Here is a 24826-nt window from a genome sequence, read left to right on the forward strand (position 1 = left end):
AGTTCAAGTGTGGCCACCTCCTGGTATGACCCTCGGCCAGAGCAAAAGCCCCCCTTAGGGTAGAGAGAACACATTCAAGGAGCTATACAGGCTTTTAATTAACCATCACCATCACAAGAGAGCTGCTGGCTCTGAAACGGTCAGAATCAATGTCTCCACGGCACTCTCTATGATGTAACCAGGAAGCCCACCAACAGGGAAGACTCACAGACAACAGGAACCCCAAGAAGTGAGGGCCTGAGAGCCCCAAAGGCAGGGCAACTCCAGCCCTCTCAAACATGGCTCTGCTATTACCACTTGTTTCAGTTTCTAATAACTCTCAGGTAAAAATAACCATTTGTCAAAAAAAATCAACAAACACCAAGAACCACTGACAGCATCTCTCCCATGAGCCTGCCCTACTGACGCACGAAAGATGAAGGGACACAACTCCTGCCCCCGAGAACCGGGGCACAAGCTGGATAAAAGGAACGCGTGTTAATTCCCTGGCCCACCCAGTGGCCAGCCTCCGACCTGGGGTGCAGCCCACAGATGCCGAGGTGGTGGGAGAAGCCTCGCCTGGGGCAGGGCAGGGGTCTCCAATGTGAAAGGAAGCAGCAAGTTCAGCCTGAAGTCAAAGAGAGGAGCCTGGCTCTGCTCCTGCGCGTAGCGGGAGGTGGCCTGTGTGCCACCAGGCACACAGGATGTCCCACTCCATGAGAGGGTGAGGAAAGGAAACAGAGGCAAGGAGGAACAGAGAGGTGGCCAGAGCCATGCCAGCACCACTGAGGACACCACGGAGGGGCACCGGGGTGCTAAAGGGGCCTTGAGGCCAGCGGCCTGAGCAGCGCCAACACAGCAGAAACAAGCACGGGGAGCTGAGAACTGCCCACAGGCGTGCAGCAGACCAGCCACGCCGGGACGCGCCTCAGGAGCCCTCAGGCCTCCACCCCGGCCCCACAGTGTGAAGCAGGGGTGCTGTGGGTGGAAAGGCACAGCAGAGCTGTCCCTTCAGAGACGGGCGCCTCCCACCTGCTGCCAGCAGCAGCTCTCCCACCAAACACGCTGGCTCTGCCCACGTGGAGCTCAGAGTATGCACAGGGCCAGATTTAGAGGCCAGCATCGTGGTGCAGCAAGCAGAGGAGTGGGAGAGACTCCTGCAAGGGCCAAGTAGAAACAGAGGACAGGGACCTGCAGGACAGGGCAGGACAGACGGGCTGCAGAGGGGCAACTGGCATGCTAGGTGAGGAAGGGCGTGTCTAACAGGACAGGAGATGTGTGGGAGCCAATTCCACACAGGCAGGCCTGGGTGACGGGGGTGCAGAGACAGTGGCACACAAGCACCCTCACTGTTGGCCCCACATGCACAGGGCTAAGGAGGGAAGAGTGAGGGAAGATGCAGGTGGGGACTTGTACACACTGGATCACGACAGCCACAGAACTAGGCTCTGGAACCAGAGAGCAGTCGGGGGCAAAGGTCAATGAGATGTCTGCGGCGGGCCAAAGCCTCAGGGATTGCCCACATTAGAAGGAAGGTCCAGGAAAGGTGTGGGCAGCCAGGCATCACGCACCTGTGAACCAGGTGACAGGGAGGGGGCAGGAGTGAGGGCTGTGAGGTGCTCCAGGTCATCAGCAGTAAAGGACATGGGCCAGGGCCAACAGGGGACACTGGTCACTGTGGCCTGCAGCTCAAACCCCACTCGAAGACAGCCAGGAGGACAGAGCAGGCCCCACTCCACATGGCAAAGGCTGTGACCCCCAAATTCCTTCCCCCAGGCCGTGTGACTCCACAATGAACTGCCACGGAGCACCCTGCGAGCAGGACACGCCACCAGACAGGCCCATCAGGGCACACCACACACGCTTCTACAGGGCTCCCACACTCGCTGCTGCCCCACGTAAAACGCTGAGTGACAGGAAGTGAAGGCAATCTCGGAGTGCACTGTGCAACACCTTTACTTAAAGCCTCATCTCACCCACGACTCTGGGAGTGCACACATTCACACGGCTCCTCCCATGTTTCCTTTAGCCTGCAACCAAAAGGGACCCCTTGGACAGCGTGCCCCCCAGCCACGCTGAGCCCCAGGGGAGTCACAGGGGAGTGCCGCTCCCCCAAGGATCCCACAAGAGAGGAAATCAAAGCACACCTGGGTGAGAGATGCTTTGGACACTCGACTGACTCCTTTTCATCTTCAAAGCAAATGACAGGCACTAATTAGCCTCCACACCACCCTCTGAGCTAAGAGGTTTGCTATTTCCTCCAGATGGGGTGCGTGGAGCAAGGGCTTCACCTCTGCCTTAGGTCACAGGAGAGCCAGAGTCACGGTGCTGCCAAAGCACGTCCCGGGGCAAAGCCCACATCAGGAGCCTCCCTCGGTGCCAGCCCCAGGCCAGGAACAGTGCCGAGAACAGCTCAAATCCAGGCCCTGTGTTTCTGAGCCTCCCACCCACCCCCATGGGCAGCCAAGTCAGGGGACACTTGTACTTGGCCACCTGAAGCCTTTTTTTTTTTTTTTTTTTTAAGAATAACCTGTAAGCAAAACACAGACTCTCTTTGGTGCCTTTCCACACAGCGGCCCCAAACAGCAGGTGCCAGTGAGGCGGCAGGTGCTGGTGCTCCCTGGCTTTCCCTGTGTTGAACGCTGTTGTTTGCAACTGTTTTACCTTTAAGGACACTTTTGCTTTGTCCAAGAAAACAATTCTTGAGGCTGGTGCTATAGTGAAGTCTGTTTCTTACAGTGCAGCCTCCACCTGCGGGGCAGGCATCCCATATGAGTGCTGGTTCTTGCCCCAGCTACTCTACTTCCAATCCAGCTCCCCGCTAAAGGCCTGGGAAGGCAGTGGAAGATGGCCCAAGTGCTTCGGCCCCTGCACCCACATGGGAGACCTGGAAGAAGCTCCTGGCTTTGAATCTGCCCAGCTCTGTCTGTCGCAGCCATTCAGAGTGAACCAGAAGACCTCTCTGTCTCTCCCTCTGTTAACTCTGCCTCTCGAATAAATAAATGAATCTTTTTAAAAATAGCAATTATTTTTAAAAATCATTTTGAAGGAGATGTGGGACCCTAACAGCTGGTAAAGAGAACAGCACTCTCCTGCCACCACCCACACCGGCCACACCTGCAGGTGTACAACCCGTCCCCAGCAATGAAAGCTCCCATCTACTCCCCAGCAGGAACCCACTTCACCCAGCTGTCAATCTTCAAACCTGAGTGGCGAAAACCAAGGCAGCTCAGCGATCAACAAGCAATCAGAGACACCACACACATGAAGCCACTTTCGACTTTAATGTAGTTTTTTCTTCCTTGAACATCCTCAACTTCCATTAATCCAAATACTTTAAGTGGAACTGAGCCAAAGGCTGTTTTAAAAGTTGGAATAAGGGAGCCCCAGAGCCCTCCCAGTGCGATGAAGCCGCTAGACACTTGCTTCCCTCCCACGGGAGGTAAGGATCAGCACCACCACAGGACTATGCTTCAAGGGAAATAAAAATCAAATCCTAGTTTCGATTGTACTTGTTACGAGTTCACCTGTTTCGCTTAACCCACACTAATGAACAGGTGGATAAAAACGAAGCCAAGTGCATCAAAGGAAACAGATGAAATCCCGAAGCACCAGACACCTGCAGGTTTCATCATGCAGAGCAGGACACCCAGCCCTCTGCCTTCAGGTCTGACGAGCCCATGGCGAAACCACTCCACCCGCCCAGCGCCCAACACCACTTCCTCCCGCCACGGCACCCTGGATCAGGCCAAACAGACTCTTCAGAAACCACAGAAAGCAAGAGCTGCCTGACCCCAGTGAGACAGAACTGCAGAAAGTTCTGGAGAGGAGTGCCTGGCACTGCGAGCACAGGAGGCCCCATCAGGGCTGCTGCCCCACGGCAGTTTTATGCGTTCACTTCCCAGGATCTCAGCGCTGCGTCAGACAATTGCTCACTCTCGCTCAGGGCAAAGCTCTCTCAATGGTTCTGAGGCCCTGCTGCCAAGCTGCCCAACTGCTCATCCCGACAGCAGGGAGAGCCACGTCGTCTCCACCCTCCCCCAGCCCAGCCCAGCCCCGGCTCAGCCTGAGAGCTTTGGGAACACCTTTTAGGACTCAGGAGGAAGGGAAAAGACAGAACTTTGCTATTTGGAGGTGTACATCTAAAAAGCACTTCCCCACTCCCACAGCTGGCGGCAGAACAGGAGGGAGTCTGACTGTCCTCTGGGCACTCGGAGCCCGGCCTGCCCACTATGCACCTCCCACTCTAGAAGGAGAAACAGAAAATGCGGGAACATTCTAGAGATCAGCAACAAGATGATAAAAAAGAAAAAAGCAGCTGTGGGCAAAGCACTTGCAGAATTAGACACAGAGCGGCAACCAGAACCTTCAACCCCGACACCAGACTGCTGGCCAAGAAGCACCACCCGGACCTTGGGCGATCTGAAAACAGCAGGCCAACTGGGCATGGGCCGCACAGGTCTCAGCTGCCTGCAAGCCCCTGCGCAGTCACAATGGGCTGCGGCCCCAGGAAACTGCACCATGAACACAGCGCGGGGAGGAGGGGCTGGGAAGCAGCTGACGCAGGAGACCCTTGGAGCTGAGCAAGGATGCAGATCCCTGCCTGGGTGGAGGGTGGAGGTCACTGCATACTGAATCAAGGAAGGGCAAAGTGCTTGCCCTGCACGGCGGCCCCACGACCCGGGTGGGTTAAACTCCCTACCCTGCACGCAGGGCCACTGAAGCAACAGGCTCCAGCTACGTCCTGCCAGACCTTCCACTTGTTCTCCTGACCTGAGACTTTTGCTCAGACTCGTGCCAAAAATTTAAGAATCCACTTACACCCAAAGCTTCTCATTAACCATCTCCACCCACTGTGCTTCACCACAATCACCCAGGACACAGATCCCCAAGGATCCATGACCAAGGGCACCATCTGTGCCCTGCACCTCCTCCCTCCACGCCCAGCTCCCTTCAAGGCCAAGCACAGCCTGCACTGACCTGCACTGAGGCAGCAAGACTCTCCCGAGGCTCCATCCCCACTGAGAGCTGGGAAGAGAGCACTCGAAGGCACAGACTGCACCCATCGTGTAAGCCCAAGATCCCTGGCACATGCAAGCACCACTTACCACCACTATGATGGGCGTGCACCATGTATTTAAAACAAGACTTCAGAGACATGGAAAGAGACTTGAAACAGTTAAATTTTCTTAAGAACTATTAAGACAATTAAAAACCTAAGTTTAAACAAAAATTTGTACATGAAAGTTCAAGCAACATTGCTCACAACAGCCAAAAGCAGAGTGGGACGCTGGGGGCCATCAGACAGCACAGCGACGGGAGCCAGACACAGGCTCCGTGCACAGGAAAGGTCCACAACACGCAGGGCCAGAGGCAGAAAGTGGGGCAGCGGCTGCTGAGTGGGCACGGGGCTTCTCTGTGGGGTGATGACAACATTCTAAGTCGGTGGATAGACTCATGTTAACAGGTGAAGTAGTCTACCTCTTTTAGAAACTGTGGCACAGCACGGCACGTCGATGTGGCCAGTGTCACCTGAGCACAGCGTGAGATTTCGGGACTGCTTAGCTTTCTCAGTCTGTTTCTTACAGGCTTGGAAAGAGCCTCATCCTCTGAATGACAACCTTCCGGAAGGCAGCAACAGCGCGACCACAAAAATCCAGCTGCTTCTCAGTTCCCACTGGGGAACTGCAGGGGGCTGCAGAAGGCAGGGTGCCCTCCCAGCGCCCCCTGCAGTCTGCCCCACCCAAGGCCATCACACCCCTGCCCCACTCTCCCTGGCCCTGACCCTCCCACGAAGAAGGCAAAGACACCTGAGACGGCATCACACTCAGCCGCCTGCTCTCCTTGCCAGCTCAGAGACAAGGACAAGAACTGACCACAGCAAACTTCCGCCCACAGCAATTCTGGAGAACCGCGGGAGGCACTGTCCCTGGCCACCCAAGGGCCATGGCAGGCTGCGTGCTGCCCCAGCAAATGTGTGGTCTCCACCGCCAGGCCTCATCTCTTCTGCAAATCTTAGACCCAGTCTGTCCCCCTCGTGAGTGCTGGAAAGGCAACGGGACAAATAGGCGGAGCAGGAGTCTGGGGGCACCGCTAGCAACTTGGAGCAGGTGCAGGTCTGCACTGAAACGCAGACATTAGAATCACCAAGCCCACGGAGCCGAACAGAACTGCACCTCAAGTCATCACCTGCTTTACCTTACTGGGCCTGGTGCCAATAACTGCACTTCTCAAAAGGAAGGAGAAAGCACATGGAGAAACTGCTCCTGGGGCACCACTGCCCCCTGGTGGCGACACACAGAGACTCCACTGTTCACCAGTGCTAGTGCAGAAGACCCAGCACCAGCTCTCCGTTACTACGGTAGAGCCCAAGGAGGAGGGAAAACCGTTCCCAAGCCTGTCAGGGTCACCAGCGCCCACCATGCACCAGTCACTCCCCGCATCAGGGTCACTAACTCCCACTACACCCCAGTCACTCCCCGCATCAGGGTCACCAACTCCCACTACACCTAAGTCACTCCCCGCATCAGGGTCACCAACTCCCACTATGTCCCAGTCACTCCCCACGTCAGAGTCACCAACTCCCACTATGTCCCAGTCACTTCCAGCATCAGGGTCACCAACTCCCACTACGCTCCAAAAACTTCCCATGGACTTGCTGCTTCCACAGCCCCATAAGCCGACCCTGGGGCAGTGTTTACCAGGGCCTGCAGCGTCCCGTCCATGGCAATGACTCCATCAATGGTGTGGAAAGAGGAGCTGGTCAGGGTACACAGGCTCCAGTCCAGAAAACTGGCCATCTTCTTCTGCTTGACATCAGGGCGCGTGATGAACCTGCCAGAGGAAAGCAGCACGCAGGGTAAGGCCCACCAAGTCTCCAACAGCAAGGATGTACCCGCATCTCAGAGGACCCCCACGCACAAGCCCTCACACCACCCGACGCTGCAGGCCACTCTGTCCAATCGTCCTCTGCCAGTTACTGCCCAGGCCACAGCCCCTGACAGCTGGCCCTCACCATCATCTCTCTAATGCCCCCACTCCTCCAATCTCCTTGACCTGTCCCCATTCCCACCCAGGAGCCCCTGGCCACTTCTCAGACCCCTCCCCTCCACAACCCAAGTCTACATCCCATGGACCCTTGAGGCAGGTTCCAGCCCTGCCAGCCTCAGGGACTCATCTCTCCCACATACCCCACCCCTCAACCTTGTGCACACTGCCCTGTTTCCTCTGCTGGACCTCCCCCACTGGACCTCAGCCACACACACCCCCGCCCCTCCTGTGCCCCTCAACTGGCACATGCACAGAGCGCTTCCCCCACCACTCCCCTCACACACAGAGCCCCTCCCCCTCCCTCTCCCCTCACAGAGCCCCTCCCCTTCACCCCCCCACACAGAGCCCCTCCCCCTCCCTCTCCCCTCACACAGAGCCCTTCCCCTTCACCCCCCTCACACAGAGCCCCTCCCCCTCCCTCTCCCCTCACACAGAGCCCCCCCTCCCCTCACACAGAGCCCCCTCTCCCCTCACACAGAGCCCCTCCCCTTCACTCCCAGAGCCCCTCCCCCTCCCTCTCCCCTCACACAGAGCCCTTCCCCTTCACTCCCCTCACACACACAGATCCCCCCTCTCCCCTCACACAGAGCCCCCCTCCCCTCACACAGAGCCCCCTCTCCCCTCACACAGAGCCCCTCCCCTTCAGCCCCTCACACACAGAGCCCCTCCCCCCCTCCCCTCACACAGAGCCCCTCCCCTTCACTCCCCTCACACACAGAGCCCCTCCCCCTCCCTCTCCCCTCACACAGAGCCCCTCCCCTTCACTCCCCTCACACACACAGATCCCCCCTCTCCCCTCACACAGAGCCCCCTCTCCCCTCACACAGAGCCCCTCCCCTTCACTCCCCTCACACAGATCCCCCCTCTCCCCTCACACACACAGATCCCCCCTCTCCCCTCACACAGAGCCCCCCTCTCCCCTCACAGAGCCCCTCCCCTTCACTCCCCTCACACACACAGCCTCTCCCCCACCACTCACAAACACAGATCCCCTCCCTCTCTCCTCACACAGAGCCTGCTATTGAAACCACTGGGAGTGAACCAGAGGATGGATGGATGGATGAATTGATAACCGTGTGTGTGTGTATGTGTGTGTGTATGGGAGAGGGAGAGGGAGGGGAAAGGGGGAGGGGAGGGGGGGAGAGGTAGGAGGGGAAGGAGGGGGAGAGGAGAGGGAGAGGGGGTAGGGGAGAGGGGAAGAGGGAGAGGGTGTGGGGGAGAGGGGGAGAGGGAGAGGGGGTGGGGGAGAGGGAGAGAGGGAAAGAGGGAGTAGGGGTGGGGGAGGGAGAGGGAGAGGGAGAGGGAGAGGGAGAGGGGGAGGGAGACTCTGCCTTTCAAATAAATAAATCTCTAAATAAACAAGGAAAACTACACAAATTCAGCACTGAGCTACAGCAGAAGCCTAACACACCTGTAAAAGATTTAAGCAGGGGGCCGGCACCGCAGCTCACTAGGCTAATCCTCTGCCTGCTGCGCCAACACCCCAGGTTCTAGTCCCAGTTGGGGTGCCGGTTCTGTCCCGCTGCTCCTCTTCCTGTCCAGCTCTCTGCTGTGACCCGGGAAGGCAGTGGAGGATGGCCCAAGTCCTTGGGCCCTGCACCCGCATGGGAGACCAGGAGGAAGCACCTGGCTCCTGGCTTCGGATTGGCGCAGCGCCAGCCGTAGCAGCCATTCGGGGGGTGAACCAACGGAAGAAAGACCTTCCTCTCTGTCTCTCTCTCACTGTCTAACTCTGTCAAAAAAAAAAGATTTAATCAGGGGCCAGACCTGTGGCATAGAGGGTAAAGCTGCCACCTGCAGTGCCAGCATCCCTTATGGGCGTCAGTTCCAGTCCCCGCTGTTCCACTTCCCATTCAGCTTCCTGCTAATGGCCTGGGAAAGCAGCAGAACATCTGCTGTGAGTGTTTGAGTCCCTGTACCCATGTAGGAAATCCAAATGAAGCTCCTGGCTCCTGGCTTCAGCCTGGCTCAGCCCTGGCCGTTGTGGGTATCTGGAGAGTTCTGTAACTCTTTCAAATAAGTAAATAAATCTTTTTTTTTTTTTTTTAAGATTTCATTTACTTGAAAGTCAGAGTTACATAGAGAGAGAGATGTGGGCTGGCGCCATGGCTTAATAGGCTAATCCTCCGCCTTGCGGCGCCGGCACACCGGGTTCTAGTTCCGGTCGGGGCGCCGGATTCTATCCCAGTTGCCCCTCTTCCAGGCCAGCTCTCTGCTGTGGCCCGGGAAGGCAGTGGAGGATGGCCCAAGTCCTTGGGCTCTGCACCCCATGGGAGACCAGGAGCAGCACCTGGCTCCTGGCTTCGGATCAGCGCGATGAGCCATCCGCAGCGGCCATTGGAGGGTGCACCAACGGCAAAAGAAGACCTTTCTCTCTCTCTCTCTCACTATCCACTCTGCCTGTCAAAAAAAAAAGAGAGAGAGAGAGAGAGATGTATTCCATCTGCTGGTTCACTCTCCAATTGGTTGCAATGGCTAGAGCTGTGCAGATCCGAAGCCAGGAGCCAGGAGCTTCTTCCAGGTTTCCCACACAGGTGCAGGGGCCCAAGCACTTGGGCCATCTTCTAAAGCTTTCCCACGCCATAGCAGAGAGCTAGGTCAGAAGTGGAGCAGGGGCCGGTGCTGTGGCACAGAGGGTTAACACCATGGCCTGAACCACCGGCATCCCATATGGGTGCAGGTTCGAGTCCCAGCTGCTCCACTTCCAATCCAGCTCTCTGCATGGCCTGGGAAAGCAGAAGATGGCCCAAGTGCTTCAGCCCCTGCACCCACATGGGACACCTGGAAGAAGCTCCTGGCTTCGGATCGGCCCAGCTCTGGCCATTACGGCCAATTGGGGAGTGAACCATCAGATGGAAGATCTCTCCCTGCCTGCCTCCCTCCCTCCCTCCCTCTCTCTCCACCACTCCTCTCTCTGTAACTCTGACTTTCAAATAAATAAATAAATCTTTAAAAAATTAAAAAAAAAAAAAAGAAGTGGAGCAGCCAGGACTCGAATCGGTGCCCATATGAGATGACAGCACTGCAGGAGGCGGCTTTACCCCAAGGTACACACGTGTATTTACACAAGCAGGACCAATCTACATGTACTCTGCAAACATTTTTTCATCCAACCTTCCTTTGTTTTTAGCAGAAATTACATCACAGACTGTATCTACATTAGACACCTGTCTACTGCCCTTATCTCGGGAAGGTGAGCCCATGAGAACAGCTGTGAGAGCGACCCACAAATGCTGGGCCATGGGACCGGACTGCCTCAGGACCCCAACCAGTCCATTATCACAACCCAGGCTCAGACCACTCAGCAAGCTGCAGCACAGGTGAGCTGAGAATGGTGGGTGGAATATTCACAGAAGGTGCCATGGGATGGTAGAACCTGTTGTATGCCCCATACCTAAAGAAACTCCAAGTGGGCAGTAATTCTGCCTTAGAACAACATGAGGCCAATAGCTGTGAGCAACCATTGGTATGTTTTTTTAAGATTTATTTATTTATTTGAAAGGCAGAGTTGCACAGAGACCTTCTATCTGCTGGTTCAAACCACAAATCCAGGAGCCAGGAGCTTCATCCAGGTCTCCCATGTGAGTGCAGGAGCCCAAGGTGTATTAGCAGGGAGCTGAACTGAAAGTGGAGCAGCGCCTTTTTTTTTTTTTTTGCCCTTTTCCCTTTGCTCTGGACCCATTTGCTGCCCCTGTGCTTTTGGGGTGCAACTGCCACGTGCTTCCTGGCCTGCATGCCCCTCCACATGGCTGACTCCTAATGCCTGGTATGAATCCAGATTTCTCTCCCTTTAGATAGGGCCCTCACTCTCCTGTGTATTTTTCTCACTGAAGAAGGGGAGGGGAGGGGAGAAGAGGGGAGGGGAGGGGAGAAGAGGGGAGGGGAGGGGAGAGAAAGGAAAGGAAGGATAGAAGGGAAGGAGGGAGGGAGGGAGAAACAGAGAAAGGAAGAGAGGAATAGAGAAAGAGAGAGGAAGAAAGAAAAAAGAGAGAAACAAAGAAAGAGAGAGAGGAAGAGAGAGAAAGGAAGAGAAAGAGAGAGAGAAGAAAGAAAAAGAGAGAGAGAGAGAAAGGAAGAGAAGGGAGGGAGGGAGGGAGGAAGAGGAGCAGCCAGTACTCCAACTGGCACCCCCATGGGATGCCACCTGGCATGTGGTGCTTACCACGCTGCACCACAGCACCAGCCCTCACTGCTTGTCTGTGGTCTCCTCCCAAGGGAAGACTCACAACCAGAGGAAAGGCTGGGGCAGGGCTGTGGCACAACAGGCTGAGCCACCACCTGGGATGCACACTTCCCACACTGGAGTGTTTGGTTTGAGTCCCAGCTACTCTGTGCTTCCGATCCCGCTTCCAGCTAATGCACCTGACAAAACAGCAGATGACGGCTCCAGTACTTGGGCCCTACCACCCACATGGGAGACCCAGATGGAGCTCCAGGCTCCTGGCTTCAGCCTAGCCTAGGCCTGGCTGTTACTGCCATTTGGGGGAGTGAATCAGTAGATGAAGATTTGTCATTTCGTCTCTCTCACTCTGCTTTTCAAATAAACACTTTTTAAAGTAAAAATTAAGGAGCCAGTGCTGTGGAATAGCAAGTTAAGCCACCACCTGCAGTGCCAGCATCCTATACGGACACCAGTTCAAGTCCTGCCGCTCCATTTCCCGTCCAGCTCCTTGCTAATGCACCTGGGAAAGCAGTGGTGACAACCCAAGTCCTTGGGCCGCTACACCCACATGGGAAATAAAGATGAAGCTACTGGTTCCTGGCTTTGGTCTGTCCCAGCACCAGCCATTGTGGCAATCTGGGGAGTAAACAAGCAGATGGAAGATCGCTCTCTCTTTCTCTAACTCTGCCTTTCAAATAAAATAAATAAATCTTTTTAAAAGATAAAGTAAAAATTGAATAAATGAAATGGAAAATAAATAACTAGCTTGACATTAAAGTTAAAATCTTCATATAAAAAATAAAGACCAGCAAGTGCCTGGCAACGCTGCCCACCACGATCCTTCCCAGAGAACTCGTGCCAACGGGGAAGAAACAGAGGTTGTGAGAGTCAGTCACAGAAGGGGATGCACAGTGCCCAAACCGGAGAAAGTGCTGAAACTCCAGGTCACTGAGTGACCACCATCTGACACCTGCAATGGGCAGGAACACACTCTTTCAATCCAGCTCCTGAGCGCCACCTCGTGGTATGGTGACTAGAGTCACTTCAAGGGCGTCTCAGCAAAGAATCCAGACACCAAAAAGTCTGTCCACAGCTGGGCATCACAGCACTGCCCACAGAGGAAGGAAGCAGCAGCTGGCACAGAGTCGTCAGGGGCTGTGACAGCAAGGTGGAGGAGCAAACCTCTGCCTTGGCAAGCTCACGCCACGCATATTCCATTTAGTAACAGTACAGAGGAAATAACAGAAATACAACACACCCACTGAGTATTATTAGAAATTACTTCTCTACATGGAGCATACCCTGTTTTTGTTGTTCGTTTTACTTGAAAAGCAGAAAGAGGGAAACAGACAAACAAGTAGACAGAGTTCCCATCTGCTAGTTCTCACCTCAAACGGCTGCACAGGCAGGAGCCGGGAGGCAGAAACAGTGCAGGTCTCCCCTGTAGGTGGCAGGAACCCAATTACCTGAGCCACCACCTGCGGTCTCCCAGGGTCTACATTAGCAGGAAACTAGGGTCAGGTGCCTCGATTTGAACTCAGGTTCTCAGATGTGGGACACAGGCATCATAACCAGCATCTGAACTATTGTCTTAACAGCTAAGCTAAACCTCAGTCCCCTCACTTTTATAATAGAAAAAAAGCGCCACGTTTTAATTAAAGTAATGGGGCAGGCAAGTGGTGGGTCAGAGCTGACTCTGCACTGCAGACAAATGCCAGCCCATAGGCGGTGCTGTGGCGGAGTGGGCTGAGGCTCCGCCTACAGCAGCAGCATCCCAAAGGGGTGCTGGTTTGTGTCCCGGCTATGCCACTTCTGACACAGCTCCCTGCTATGGCCTGGGAAAGCAGTAGAAGATGGCCCAAGTGCTTGGGCCCCTGCACCCATGTGGGAGACCTAGAAGAAGCTCCTGGCTTTGGCCTGGCTGAATCAGAATTGGAGCAGTCAGGACTCGAGCTGGCACCCACATGGGATGCCAGCCACTACACCACATTAGCCCCTCTCTGGTCATGTTGCCAGGCACACCTGAGAAGGCCACTGTCCCATGTGCAGCACAGTATTTGTAGTTAACAAAGAAGGTTTGAGATTTTCATCCAAGGCACATGGACACAGTGACTGCCCACAACCTCCACAGCCCACGGTGTGAGCTGTTTCTAAGTGACTCTCCAAGGTTTATAACTGCCACCACCCAGGGATGGACACTGTGCCCAGAACTCACTGCTGCACTGCTCTGACGATGCTCCAGCCTTTGGGCCAGTCAGGTGACCGCACACATTCCCAAGACCAGTGCCAGGTCACCTTCTATAGCCCCTGCAACCAGTGGCAGGTGACCCCTCAAGCTCCTATAACCATTACCGAGTGACTCCCAAGAACCCACAGACCAGGGCCAGCACCGCGGCTCAATAGGCTAATCCTCCGCCTGCAGCGCCGGCACACCGGGTTCTAGACCCGGTCAGGGCGCCGGATTCTGTCCCGGTTGCCCCTCTTCCAGGCCAGCTCTCTGCTATGGCCCGGGAGTGCAGTGGAGGATGGCCCAAGTGCTTGGGCCCTGCACCCGCATGGGAGACCAGGAGAAGCACCTGGCTCCTGCCTTTGGATCAGCGCAGTGTGCCAGCCGCAGCACGCCGGCCGACCTTTCTCTGTCTCTCTCTCTCACTATCCACTCTGCCTGTCAAAAAAAAAAAAAAAAGAACCCACAGACCAGCACCAAAGTGGCACTCCCTCTAGGTGCTTCTGTGCCAACCAGAGCCATGAGCTCCCCTCAAGGAAGCAACAGGGTCTGAGGTGGCCAAAGACTCCATGGGGGCCTTGTCTGAGGATCACAGACACACACACAACATGAACCCATGCAAGAGAAACCAGACCCACCAGTCACGTAACCACCAGCCATGCTATGGGCAGGCAGGACTTACTTGGACACAAGGACAGCAGCTGCATCTCGGGCCTTGTCACTCACCACCAGGTAGGACTGGAAGAAAGAAAAAGGGCAGCCACTGTCACACATGAGTGTCAGCCATAGGGACCTGCACAGCAGCCAGGCTGTACACTTGCAAAGTTACAGGCAGACAGCACCACAGGTACACAACCACTCTTCAGCTGAACCATCGCCCATGGCTGCCAGCTGTGACACTCACCCCAGGTAAGTGCCTGATCTACACATGTGTGGTTGTACCCATTGAAACACACCTGCAAGAACAGAGCAGGAAAATGAACACGTGTGTTACACACTTGTCATGGAGAATCACGGGGTACCTGCTGCACGGAGCCACCCATCCGCGTCTCAGGACAAGCAGAGGCCACTGCAACTGAGGACCCAGGCTTGCTGCAAATGCCTCTGTGCCTCCGGGAGCCAGCTGCTTGAGGGGTTCCCAGTCTCATCAACTGTTCTCCCCGAAGCAGAGGTTCTGCTCGGCAATCACATCCACGGTGCTAACCTCAGGGCTCAGCGCCCTCCGCCTGGCAGAGTCCAGGTGCTCATCACCACTTCTAACATATAGCTAGAAACTCACAAATGCCCCCAAAAGCAGAATACATTTAAAATTAGAACAGAGTGAGCAGGGGCCGGCACTGTGGAGGCAGAGGGTTAACGCCATGGCCTGAAGCGCCAGCATCCCATTTGGGCACCAATTTGAGTCCTGGCTGCTCCACTTCCAATCCAGCTCTCTGCTATGGCCTGGGAAAGCAGAAAATGCCGAAGTCCTTGGGCCCCTGCACCCACGTGGGAGACCCAGAAGAAGCTCCTGGCTCCTGGCTTCGGATCGGCACAGCTCCGGCCATTGCAGCCAATTGGGGAGTGAACCATCGAATGGAAGACCTCTCTCTGGGGCCAGCGCCATGGCGCATTAGGTTAATCCTCTGCCTGCAGCGCCGGCATCCCATATGGGCACCAGGTTCTAGTCCCAGTTTCTCTTCTTCCAGTCCAGCTCGCTGCTGTGGCCTGGGAAGGCAGTAGAGGATGGCCCAAGTGCTTAGGCCCCTGCACCCGCATGGGAAACCAGGAGGAGGCACCTGGCTCCTGGCTTCAGATCAGCGTAGCTCTGGCCATTGCGGCCATTTGGGGGGTGAACCAACAGAAGAAAGACCTTTCTCTCTGACTTGCTCTCTCACTGTCTGTAACTCTGTCAAATGAATTAAAAAAAAAAAAAAAAAAAAGACATCTCTCTCTTTCTCTGCCTCTCCTCTCGTGTAACTGACATTCAAATAAATAAATAAATCTAAAAAAGAAAGAAAGAAAAGAACAGAGTGAGCACCTCTGCGTGGGGTCACCAGTCAGAGAATGTGACTGGCAGTCCAGGGAGCCCCATGAAGCCGCCGGGGTTCACAGGAGCAGAGCTAGCTGTCAAGTTACTAATTCCATGTGCTGCCTGAGTTACACAGAGGTAGTGATAGTCACTGCCTCATGACTACAATTAAAGAGCAGGTACACGAGAATTGCTTACATACTGCATGCCAAAGCCAGGACTTGAACTGGCACCATATGGGATGCCAGCCACTGCCATGGGCAAAGGAGTGAACACCAGGGCCAGCACTATGGCGTAGTGAGCTAAGCCTCTGCCTGTGGCGCCAGCATCCCATATGGGCACCGGTTCTAGTCCCAGCTGCTCTTCTTCTGATCCAGCTCTCTGCTGTGGCCTGGGAAAGCAGTGGAAGTGTCCCCTATACCCATGTGGGAGACCCGGAAGAAGCTCCTGGCTCCTGGCTTCACACTGGCCCAGCTCCAGCCCCTGCAACCATCTGAGAGTGAACCAGAGGAAGAAAGACCCCTCTCTCTGTCTCTCCCTCTGTCTGTAACTCTGCCTCACAAATAAAATCTTTAAAAGAAAAAAAAAAGAGTGAACACCACACAATCACAGCCCGAGTGGCAGCTAACACATGAAGGACCAAACATCCTGGCCTCCCGGTGTTCACACCCGTGCAAAGGGTCCCATGTGGGATCTACATCTGGGAGAACTAAACACCCTGCTGTCCAGTGTTCACACCCATGCTACCTCCCTGTGGGAGCTGCACATGGGGACCTGCATCTGACCAGAGCCCAGCCCAGAGCTGGGGTTCCACCTCCGTATCTAGGCTGCAAGTTACCAGGATTTCCGTGTCACTAGCAACTCTGTTTTTCTGGTTTATTAGAAAAGCTGCAATATTGAAGGGGTCCATGTGGCAAATAACTGAATTGCTCCCCATCACACAGCCAATTAGAAAGTGGGCCCTCATGCCAACCACACACACACACACTGATGGCCCCAGGAAGCCCAGGCTGAACCTACTGGATGCCTGGAGGCAGAAGGGCTCAGCTAAGTTAGGCTGACCACCTGGCCACAGACGCAGTGAGACTGCAAACACGTGCTATGCTAAACAACTCACATTTAGGTAATTCTTTACGAAGTGGTAAACTACAAATACTACAAGCTCTGCTCAGTGATATACAGAGCAGGGGAAGTTTGAAGAAAATATGCAAGCGGAATCTGTGGCAGATTTCAATTCAGTATCTCCCCCATTTCCCTTTATTTCCTAGTTTTCCTGCAGTGACCATTGTTATTTATAAATTATTTATAAATGTAAACCATCTCCCTACATCCTCTTACCACTGCCCAGGAAACCTCACAAACATCACCTCCAGTGCACTATTACAAAGAAATAGGATTTGCTGAAGAGATTTATCACAATTTCAAAGTAAATCACAGAGTGGGATTTTACCTCCCTGAAAGACAGGAATAGCAGTTGAAGAAATCCTTAAATGTCAAGAGCTCCCCCAACTAAGCCCTAACACGGAGACAGCCCGAGGTGACGAAGAACACAGCAGTGCCTGGCCACCTGCCAGGCCACACTCACCTCTGCAATGTGGAGAATGCGGTCCATGATGGGTACCCGCGCCGGCTCCGTCTGGGAAAGGAGGTTCCCATCAAGACGTGAGAGATCAAAAGGGATCAGGCAGGTCATGGAGAGCCACAGTAAGAGCATGTAACGCGTCTCCCAGGTCTAGGAAGGAAAGTCACAGTTAGGAGACAGAGGTAGAGGCTGGTGCTGTGGTGTAGTGGGTGGAGCACCTGCAGTGTCGGCATCCCATATGGGTGCCGGTTCGAGTCCCAGCTGCTCCACTTCCGATCCAGCTCTCTGCTATGGCCTGGAAAAGCAGTAGAACATGGCCCAAGTCCTTGGGCCCCTGCACCTGCATGGGAGACCTGGAGGAAGCTTCTGGCTTCAGGTTAGCCCAGCTCTGACTGTTGAGGACATCTATAGAATGAACCAGCGGATGGAAGACCTTGCTCTCTCTCTGCCTCTCCTTCTCTCTCTCTCTGTAACTCTGACTTTCAGATAAATAAATCATCAAAAAAAAAAAAAAAAAAAGAAGAAGAAGAAGAAAAAGAAGAAGAAGACAAAGGTAGGGGCTGGCACCATGGCATAGTGGATAAAACCGCCACCTGCAGTGCCCACATCTCATATGGGCACCGGCTCAAGTCCCAGCTGCTCCACTTCTGATCCAGCTCCCTGCTAAAGCACCTGGGAAAGCAGTAGAAGATGGCCCAAGTACCTGGGCCCTGCACCCACATGGGAGACCTGGAAGAAGCTCCTGGCTCCTGGCTTCAGATCAGAACAGCTCTGGCCATTGTGGTCATCTAGGGGAGTGAACCAGCAGGTAGAAGACCTCTCTCTCTGCCTCTGCTTCTCTATAACTCTGCCTTTCAAATAAATAAATAAATCTTAAAAAAAAAAAAAAGACATACATTATAAGAAAAACTAATATATTTTTTTAAAGTGAACAAACACCCTAATACATCAGTATAATGGCTTTCCTTCCCTGGCACCTTTCAACAGGAAATAAAGATTTTCTAAAAGCAGGGTGGCATTGTGATATTTGTTAAGCGACCACCCACAAAGCCAACATCCAATACAGAGGTGCCCGTTCAAGTGCTTGTTACTCTGACCCAGCTCCCTGCCAATGTACATGGGAAAACAGATCAGTACTTAGGGCCCTGCTCCCCGTTTGGGAGGCCCAGAGGGAGTTGCAGGCTCTTGGCTTCAGCTTTGCCCAGCTCCAGCTGTTGTAGCCATTTGGGAAATGAATCAATGAATCAGCAGGTGGAAGATCTCTCTCTCTCTCTCTCTCTCTGCCTTTAGAATAAATAAATAAATCTATTTTTATTTTTTTAAAGATTTATTTTATTTATTTGAAAGACAGAGTTACAGAGAGAGGCAGAGACAGAGAAAGAGGTCTTCCATCCTCTGGTTCACTCCCCAGATGGCCGCAATGGCTGGAGCTGCACTGATCCAAAGCCAGGAGCCAGGAGCTTCTTCTGGGTCTCCCACATGGGTGCAGGGGCCCAAGGACTTGGGCCATCTTCTACTGCTTTCCCAGATCATAGCAGAGAGGAGCAGCTGGGACTAGGACCAGCACCTATATGGGATGCCAGCGCTTCAGGCCAGGACTTTAACCCGCTGCACCACATTGTCAGCCCCAATAAATCTTATGAAAAAAATATTTAAAAATACAAAAATCCTTAGGGTCTGTGTTGTAGCTTAGCAGATTAGGTGCCACCTGTGAAGCTGGCAGCCTATATGAGCACCAGTTTGAGTCCCAGCTGCTACACTTCCAATCTAGCTCCCTGCTAATGCACCTAGGAAACCAGAAGAAGATGGCCCAAGTGCTTGGGCCCCTGCCACCCACTGGGGGAGACCCAGATGGAGTTCTAGGCTCCTGGCTTCAGCCTGGCCCAGCACTGCTGGTCCAGCTGTTGCAGCAATTTGGGAAGTGAACCAGCAGATGGAAGATCTCTCTCTATCTCTCTGTCTCTCCCCTTCTCTAACTCTGCCTTTTAAATAAACAAATCTTAAAAATAATTCTCAACTTCTAGTATAAAAGAAATGCCTTTATTTCCAGTAATTAATGGAGCAAGAATCTAGTTTGGCCCCCAGAAGTGCCAGGGGAGACAGCATCGAGCCAGAACCCCAGAGAAACACTCCCCTGAGGCCTCCACTCCCACCAGCCACACTCACTCGGAGGCAGCCCCACAGCCCAGTCACAAAGTGCAGCTCTTCTCAACATGGACCTTGCAGGAAGGAGCTCAGAGGCTCCATCCTCAGAAAAGCCAGGTTTCAGCTGGGTGCCCGCCACTCCCCAACCAGCAGGGGTGACTCACTGGACCTGCATTCAGGCCAAGGGTTTACTCTGAGCAACTGCTTTCCTTCTGCAGAGTGGTGCCTATATGACCAGCGCCCCTAAACACTCTGGGTACGGGGTCTGAATGTGCTTCCGTGGCAGACAACCCCTCACTGCTGGAGGGGTTACTTGTACCCTGTGTGACCCACACACAAGGAGCTCTGGGAGCTCGTAGCTGATTCTCTCCAGACTCCACACCATGTATCCTTCCCCAGTGACTCCATGCCAAGTCTATGAGTCCTCCCGACCTGGAAGAGGCCTTGGAATCCTAACACAGTCACACTTCAAGTTACAAATATGGATCGGGCAGCCAATTAATGATAGCTGTTAAGGTGTCAGGTCACCCTTGTCCCACATCAAAGTGTCTGGGTTTGATTCCTGGCTCCAGCTCCTGACTCCAACTGGTACAGACCTTGGAAGGAGCAGTGATGGTTCAAGTAATTGGGCTCCTGCCACCCACATGCAAGAGCTGGAGTAAGCTTCTAGCTCCTAGCTTTAGCCTCCTACATTGCAGGCATTTGGGGGCTGGACCAGAGAAAAGAACTCTCTGTAACTTCTCTGTCTCTCAAATAAATAAAAATTTATGGGCGGGTACTGCAGCACAGCAGGTTAAGTCACATCCCATTCAGAGTGCCAATTCAAGTCCAGGCTACTGGGCTTCCGACACAGCTTCCTGCCAATGCACATCTTGGGATGCAGCAGATGACGGCTGTGCCACTTGGATCCCTGCCATCCAGGTGGAAAACCAAGATGGAGTTCCAGGCTCCAGATTCCAGCCAGGCCCAGCACTGGCTGTTGCAGGCATTTGGAGAATGAACTAGCAGATGGAAGATCTCTCTTTCTGTGTGCATGTGTGCGTGTGCGTGTGCGTGTGCGTGTGTGTGATTCTGCCTTTTGAGTTAATGAAAAATAAACATGGTAAGAACAAACAGGAGAATGAGACTGCCAGAGCAGGCAGGGGCAGAGCTGCAGTGAGGGAAGAGGAGCAGGCAAGGCTGGGTGGGGAGAGGGCTCTCACCTCGTGGTCTTTAGGGTCCTGATGGGTGAACATGTCCAGAACAGGCTCTACATTAGCTACCTCATGAGGAAATAAACGAAGAAATATTTTATATCCTCGAACCTGCCAGAAAAAAAGACGAGTTTTTAACATAATCAGAAAATACAGAGTAGCATAATTAGCTCTTTCCTCTCACTAGAAATTCCCATCTATGTCACCCAATGCCATCCAATCAAATGGAATTATGTCACACTACAGGGACACAAGACTAAAGTAACAAGAAAGACATTTTGTTCTCAAATCACTTCATTCATTAAATACGTCCTATCCCAATCTGAATAGCCAATCTTAAATGTAGCTTATCAGAAATGTAGAGCTGTTACAAACGATAACATTTTGCTCCCACTATGTTTACAAAACTGTCCTCTGAGATTTGTAAGGAATGAGTCGTCAAAAACATCAAAGATCCCCAACTTCATTAATACTTCAAGAGACAGTGGCACCACACCCAGGAGCATCTGGCACACGGCCGAGCTGCGGCGAAATGCACTTAGCATACACTGCAGAGTGAGTCCCTGAGAACCTCAACCCCCACCCAGAGATGGCTGAGTCACTCTATGGTCCAAACCGCCAACAGTAAGTCTGTGGGCCAGCACGGGGACATCACCTCGGACCTGCTAAAAGCAGCATCAGGCCCCACCCAGACCTCCCTCAGAATCTGTAGTATAACAAATTTCCAGAAAATTCACCTATACATTAAAGTTTTTTTAAAGATTTATTTATTTAAAAGTCAGAGTTACACACACACACACACACACACACAGGTCTTCCATCCACTGGTTCACTCCCCTAGTGGGAGTGCAATGGCCGGAACTGCGCCAATCCAAAGCCAGGAGCCAGGAGCTTCTTCCGGGTCTCCCACACGGGTACAGGGGCCCAAGGACTTGGGCCACCTTCTACCGCTTTCCCATGCCATAGCAGAGAGCTGGATGGGAAGCGGAGCAGCCAGGACTCAAACAGGCGCCCACATGGGATGCTGGCACTGCAGGTGGAGCCAGTGTTGTGGCACTTCAGGTTAAACAGTCACCTGTGACAACTGGCATCCCTTAGGCGTTGGTTTGTGTCCCAGCTGCTCCACTTCCAAACAGCTCTCTGCTAATGGCCTGGAAAAGCACCAGAAGATGGCCCTGTACCACGTGGAAAACCCAGATGGAGTCCAAGCCCCTGACTTTCCTCTGGCCCACCCTTGGCTGTTGCAGCCATTTGGGAAGTGAAGCAATAGATAGAAGATCTGCCTGTGTCTCTCCCTCTCCGTAACTCTGCCTTTCAAACAAATGGGTCTGGAAAAAAAATAACAAATTCAAGGTGTTAAATATCTAGGACACTATTTCAGCCAAAGCTCTGATCCCCAACACATGGTAAAGAGAGAGAATGAAACCACAACTCCTGCTGGCTCACCTTCCCTGAGAACGACTCCTCGCCGGATCACTACCAGACCGAGGACAGACAGTCCTGACCCGTGATGGGTCACCTGACAATTTTCAACTTTTCAGTGGTGTAGGGGCATGCAGAAGAAACTGGCCAATCCTCTAGTTTTTTCCCAGAGAAGCCATACACAAACCAATCCTCTCTTGCAATGCTGGGCAGCGGCACAACCACAGATCCACCTCAGGCACACAAAACCAACACTCTGCAGGATATCGTGTGGCTGTGTTATGAGGCTGGCAGGCAGGACCCTGAAATGCTACGACGTTTGGTAGGCCAGGAGTATGAAATGCCATGGGGGCCGGCCCTGTGGCATAGCGGGTTAAGCCACCAACAGAAGCACCAGCATCCCATATGGACATCAGTTCAAGTCCAGGCTGCTCTACTTCCAATCCAGCACCTGCTAATGCACCCAGGAAAGCAGTGAAAGACAGACCAAGTGCATGGGCCTCTCCACACATGTGGGAGACCCAGAAGAAGCTCCCGGCTTCAGCCTGGCCCTGCCCCAGCCTTTGCAGTCATTTGGGGAGTGAACCGGCGGATGGAAGGCCTCTCTCTAACTCTACTTTTCAAATATATAAACTAAATCTTAAATAAAAAGTAATGCTATGAATTTGGTAGGGTGGTATAAACACTATGACATTTGGAGTATGAAATGCTGTCATGTTGGTAGGCTAGGTATAGTAACTGCATTTTCTATTCAAGAATATTTTCAACATAGGATTGTTTGTTGAGCCACAACCCCCTCATATGTCGAGAAGTCCCTGTTTATTACCAAAGTGACAACTTCACAGGGCCAGCACTGTGGCACAGAGGGTTAAGCCATCCCCTGCAAAGCCAGAATTGCACACGAGCAGTGGTTCAAGTCCTGGCTGCTCCCTTCCAATCCAGCTCCCCGCTAATGTGCCTGGCAAAGCAGCAGAAGATGGCCCAGATGCCTGGGCCCCTGCACCCACGTGGGAGCCCCAGAGAGAGCTGCAGGTTCCTGGCTTTGGTCTGACCCAGCCCTGGCTGTTACAGCATTTGGGGATGGAAGATTTTTCTGTCTCTCCCTTTCTTTCTATAACTCTGCCTTTCAAATAAATAAATAAATTTTTTAAAGTAAATAAAATTAAAAGTGACAACTCTAAAGCACTACATAAATGTTACCTTGGTGATGATGTAAAGAAATTTAAAAGCCAGGTGTACCAGGGCAGCTGGAGATGTCTTATCTTGCACTATGTCCAACAGCAAGTTCATCATCCATTCTAGGGAAACACAATAACATTTACTGTTAACTCTATCGGTGTGATGTTAAAACAAAGCATCAAAACAGGTGTGGGCATTTGGCAGAGCAGTTAGGACACCAGTGGGACACCAGTGTTGAGTGTCAACGTGCCTGGGTTCAAGTCGGCTCTGCTTCCAATCCAGTTTCCTACTAACGCACCCTGGGAGGCGGCAGATAATGCTTTGAGTACTTGGGTACCTGCCACCCACAGAGGGGGCTGCAGGCACCCAGATCTGCCCTGTTCCAGCCCCAGCTGCTGGGGGTATCTATGGAGTGAACCAGGGAATGGAAGATCTGTTTCTCCTCCCTCTCTCTATGCCTTTCAAATAAAAAATGAAAATAAATAAATGTTTATATACCAAAATAAAAAGGGTTTATTTAGAAATGGAACAATGGGAGAGGCCGGGTTAACGCCCTGGCCTGAAGCGCCGGCATCCCATATGGGCACCGGTTCTAGTCCCAGCTGCTCCACTTCCAATCCAGCTCTCTGCTATGGCCTGGGAAAGCAGTAGAAAGTGGACCAAGTCATTGGGCCCCTGCACCGTGTGGGAGACCCAGAAGAGGCTCCAGGCTCCTGGCTCCTGGCTTCGGATTGGTGCAGCTCCGGCTATTGCGGCCATCTGGGGAGTGACCCATCGGACGGAAGACCTCTCTCTGCCTCTTCTCTCTCTGTGTAACTCTGACTTTCAAATAAATAAAATAAATCTTAAAAAAAAAAAAAAAATGGGGGCCGGCGCCGTGGCTCAACAGGCTAATCCTCCGCTTTGCGGCGCCGGCACACAGGGCGCCGGATTCTATCCCGGTTGCCCCTCTTCCAGGCCAGCTCTCTGCTATGTCCCGGGAGTGCAGTGGAGGATGGCCCAAGTGCTTGGGCCCTGCACCCCATGGGAGACCAGGAGAAGCACCTGGCTCCTGCCATCGGATCAGCGCGGTGTGCCGGCCGCTGCGCGCCAGCTGCGGCGGCCATTGAAGGGTGAACCAACGGCAAAGGAAGACCTTTCTCTCTGTCTCTCTCACTGTCCACTCTGCCTGTCAGAAAAAAAAAAAAGGAAGAATTGGGGCAATCCTTGTGGCACAGTAGGGACACCAGCAGCTAGTCAGAACACATAACAAAGATAGTTTCACAGATCAATAAACAACATTCCTAGGGGCTGGCACAGTGGCAGAGCAGACTAAGCATCCACCTGCAGCACCGGCGTCCTGTATGGGTACCAGTTTGTGTCCCAGCTGCTCTTCCAATCCAGCTCTGTTTATGGCCTGGGAAAGCAGCAGAGGGGCCAGCACCGCGGCTCAACAGGCTAATCCTCTGCCTGTGGCACTGGCACACCAGGTTCTAGTCCCAGTCGGGGCACCAGATCCTGCCCCAGTCGCCCCTCTTCCAGTCCAGCTCTGTGCTGTGGTCCGGGAGTGCAGTGGAGGATGGCCCAGGTCCTTGGGTCCTGCACCGCATGGGAGACCAGGAGAAGCACCTGGCTCCTGGCTTCGGATCAGCGTGGCGCGCCAGCCGCAGCACGCCGGCTGTAGCAGCCATTGGAGGGTGAGCCAACGGAAAAAGGAAGACCTTTCTCTCTGTCTCTCTCTCACTGTCCACTCTGTCAAAAAAAAGAAAGAAAGAAAGAAAGAAAGCAGCAGAGGGTGGCCCAAGTGCTTGGGCCCCTGCACCCACATGGAAGATCCAGAAGAAGCTCCAGGATCTGGCTTCAGCCTGGCCCAGCCTTGGCCATTCTGGCCATTTGG

General features: G+C 53.4%; 1 protein-coding gene across 1 annotated transcript in view; it reads right to left on the minus strand.

The window, feature by feature from the left end:
- TBCD (tubulin folding cofactor D) overlaps positions 1–24826 on the minus strand; it is a 176669-nt gene that overhangs the window by 148202 nt on the left and 3641 nt on the right. Inside the window, exons 3-7 of the mRNA XM_062175522.1 lie at positions 22972–23069; positions 20359–20460; positions 17015–17161; positions 14101–14156; positions 6681–6813 (exon numbers count right to left, since the gene is read on the minus strand). Of these exons, the coding sequence (XP_062031506.1) occupies positions 6681–6813; positions 14101–14156; positions 17015–17161; positions 20359–20460; positions 22972–23069 (536 nt within the window). The remainder of the gene's footprint in view (positions 1–6680; positions 6814–14100; positions 14157–17014; positions 17162–20358; positions 20461–22971; positions 23070–24826) is intronic.

The sequence above is a fragment of the Lepus europaeus genome, chromosome 18 (assembly GCF_033115175.1).
Source record: "Lepus europaeus isolate LE1 chromosome 18, mLepTim1.pri, whole genome shotgun sequence".
NCBI classification, from domain to species: domain Eukaryota; kingdom Metazoa; phylum Chordata; class Mammalia; order Lagomorpha; family Leporidae; genus Lepus; species Lepus europaeus.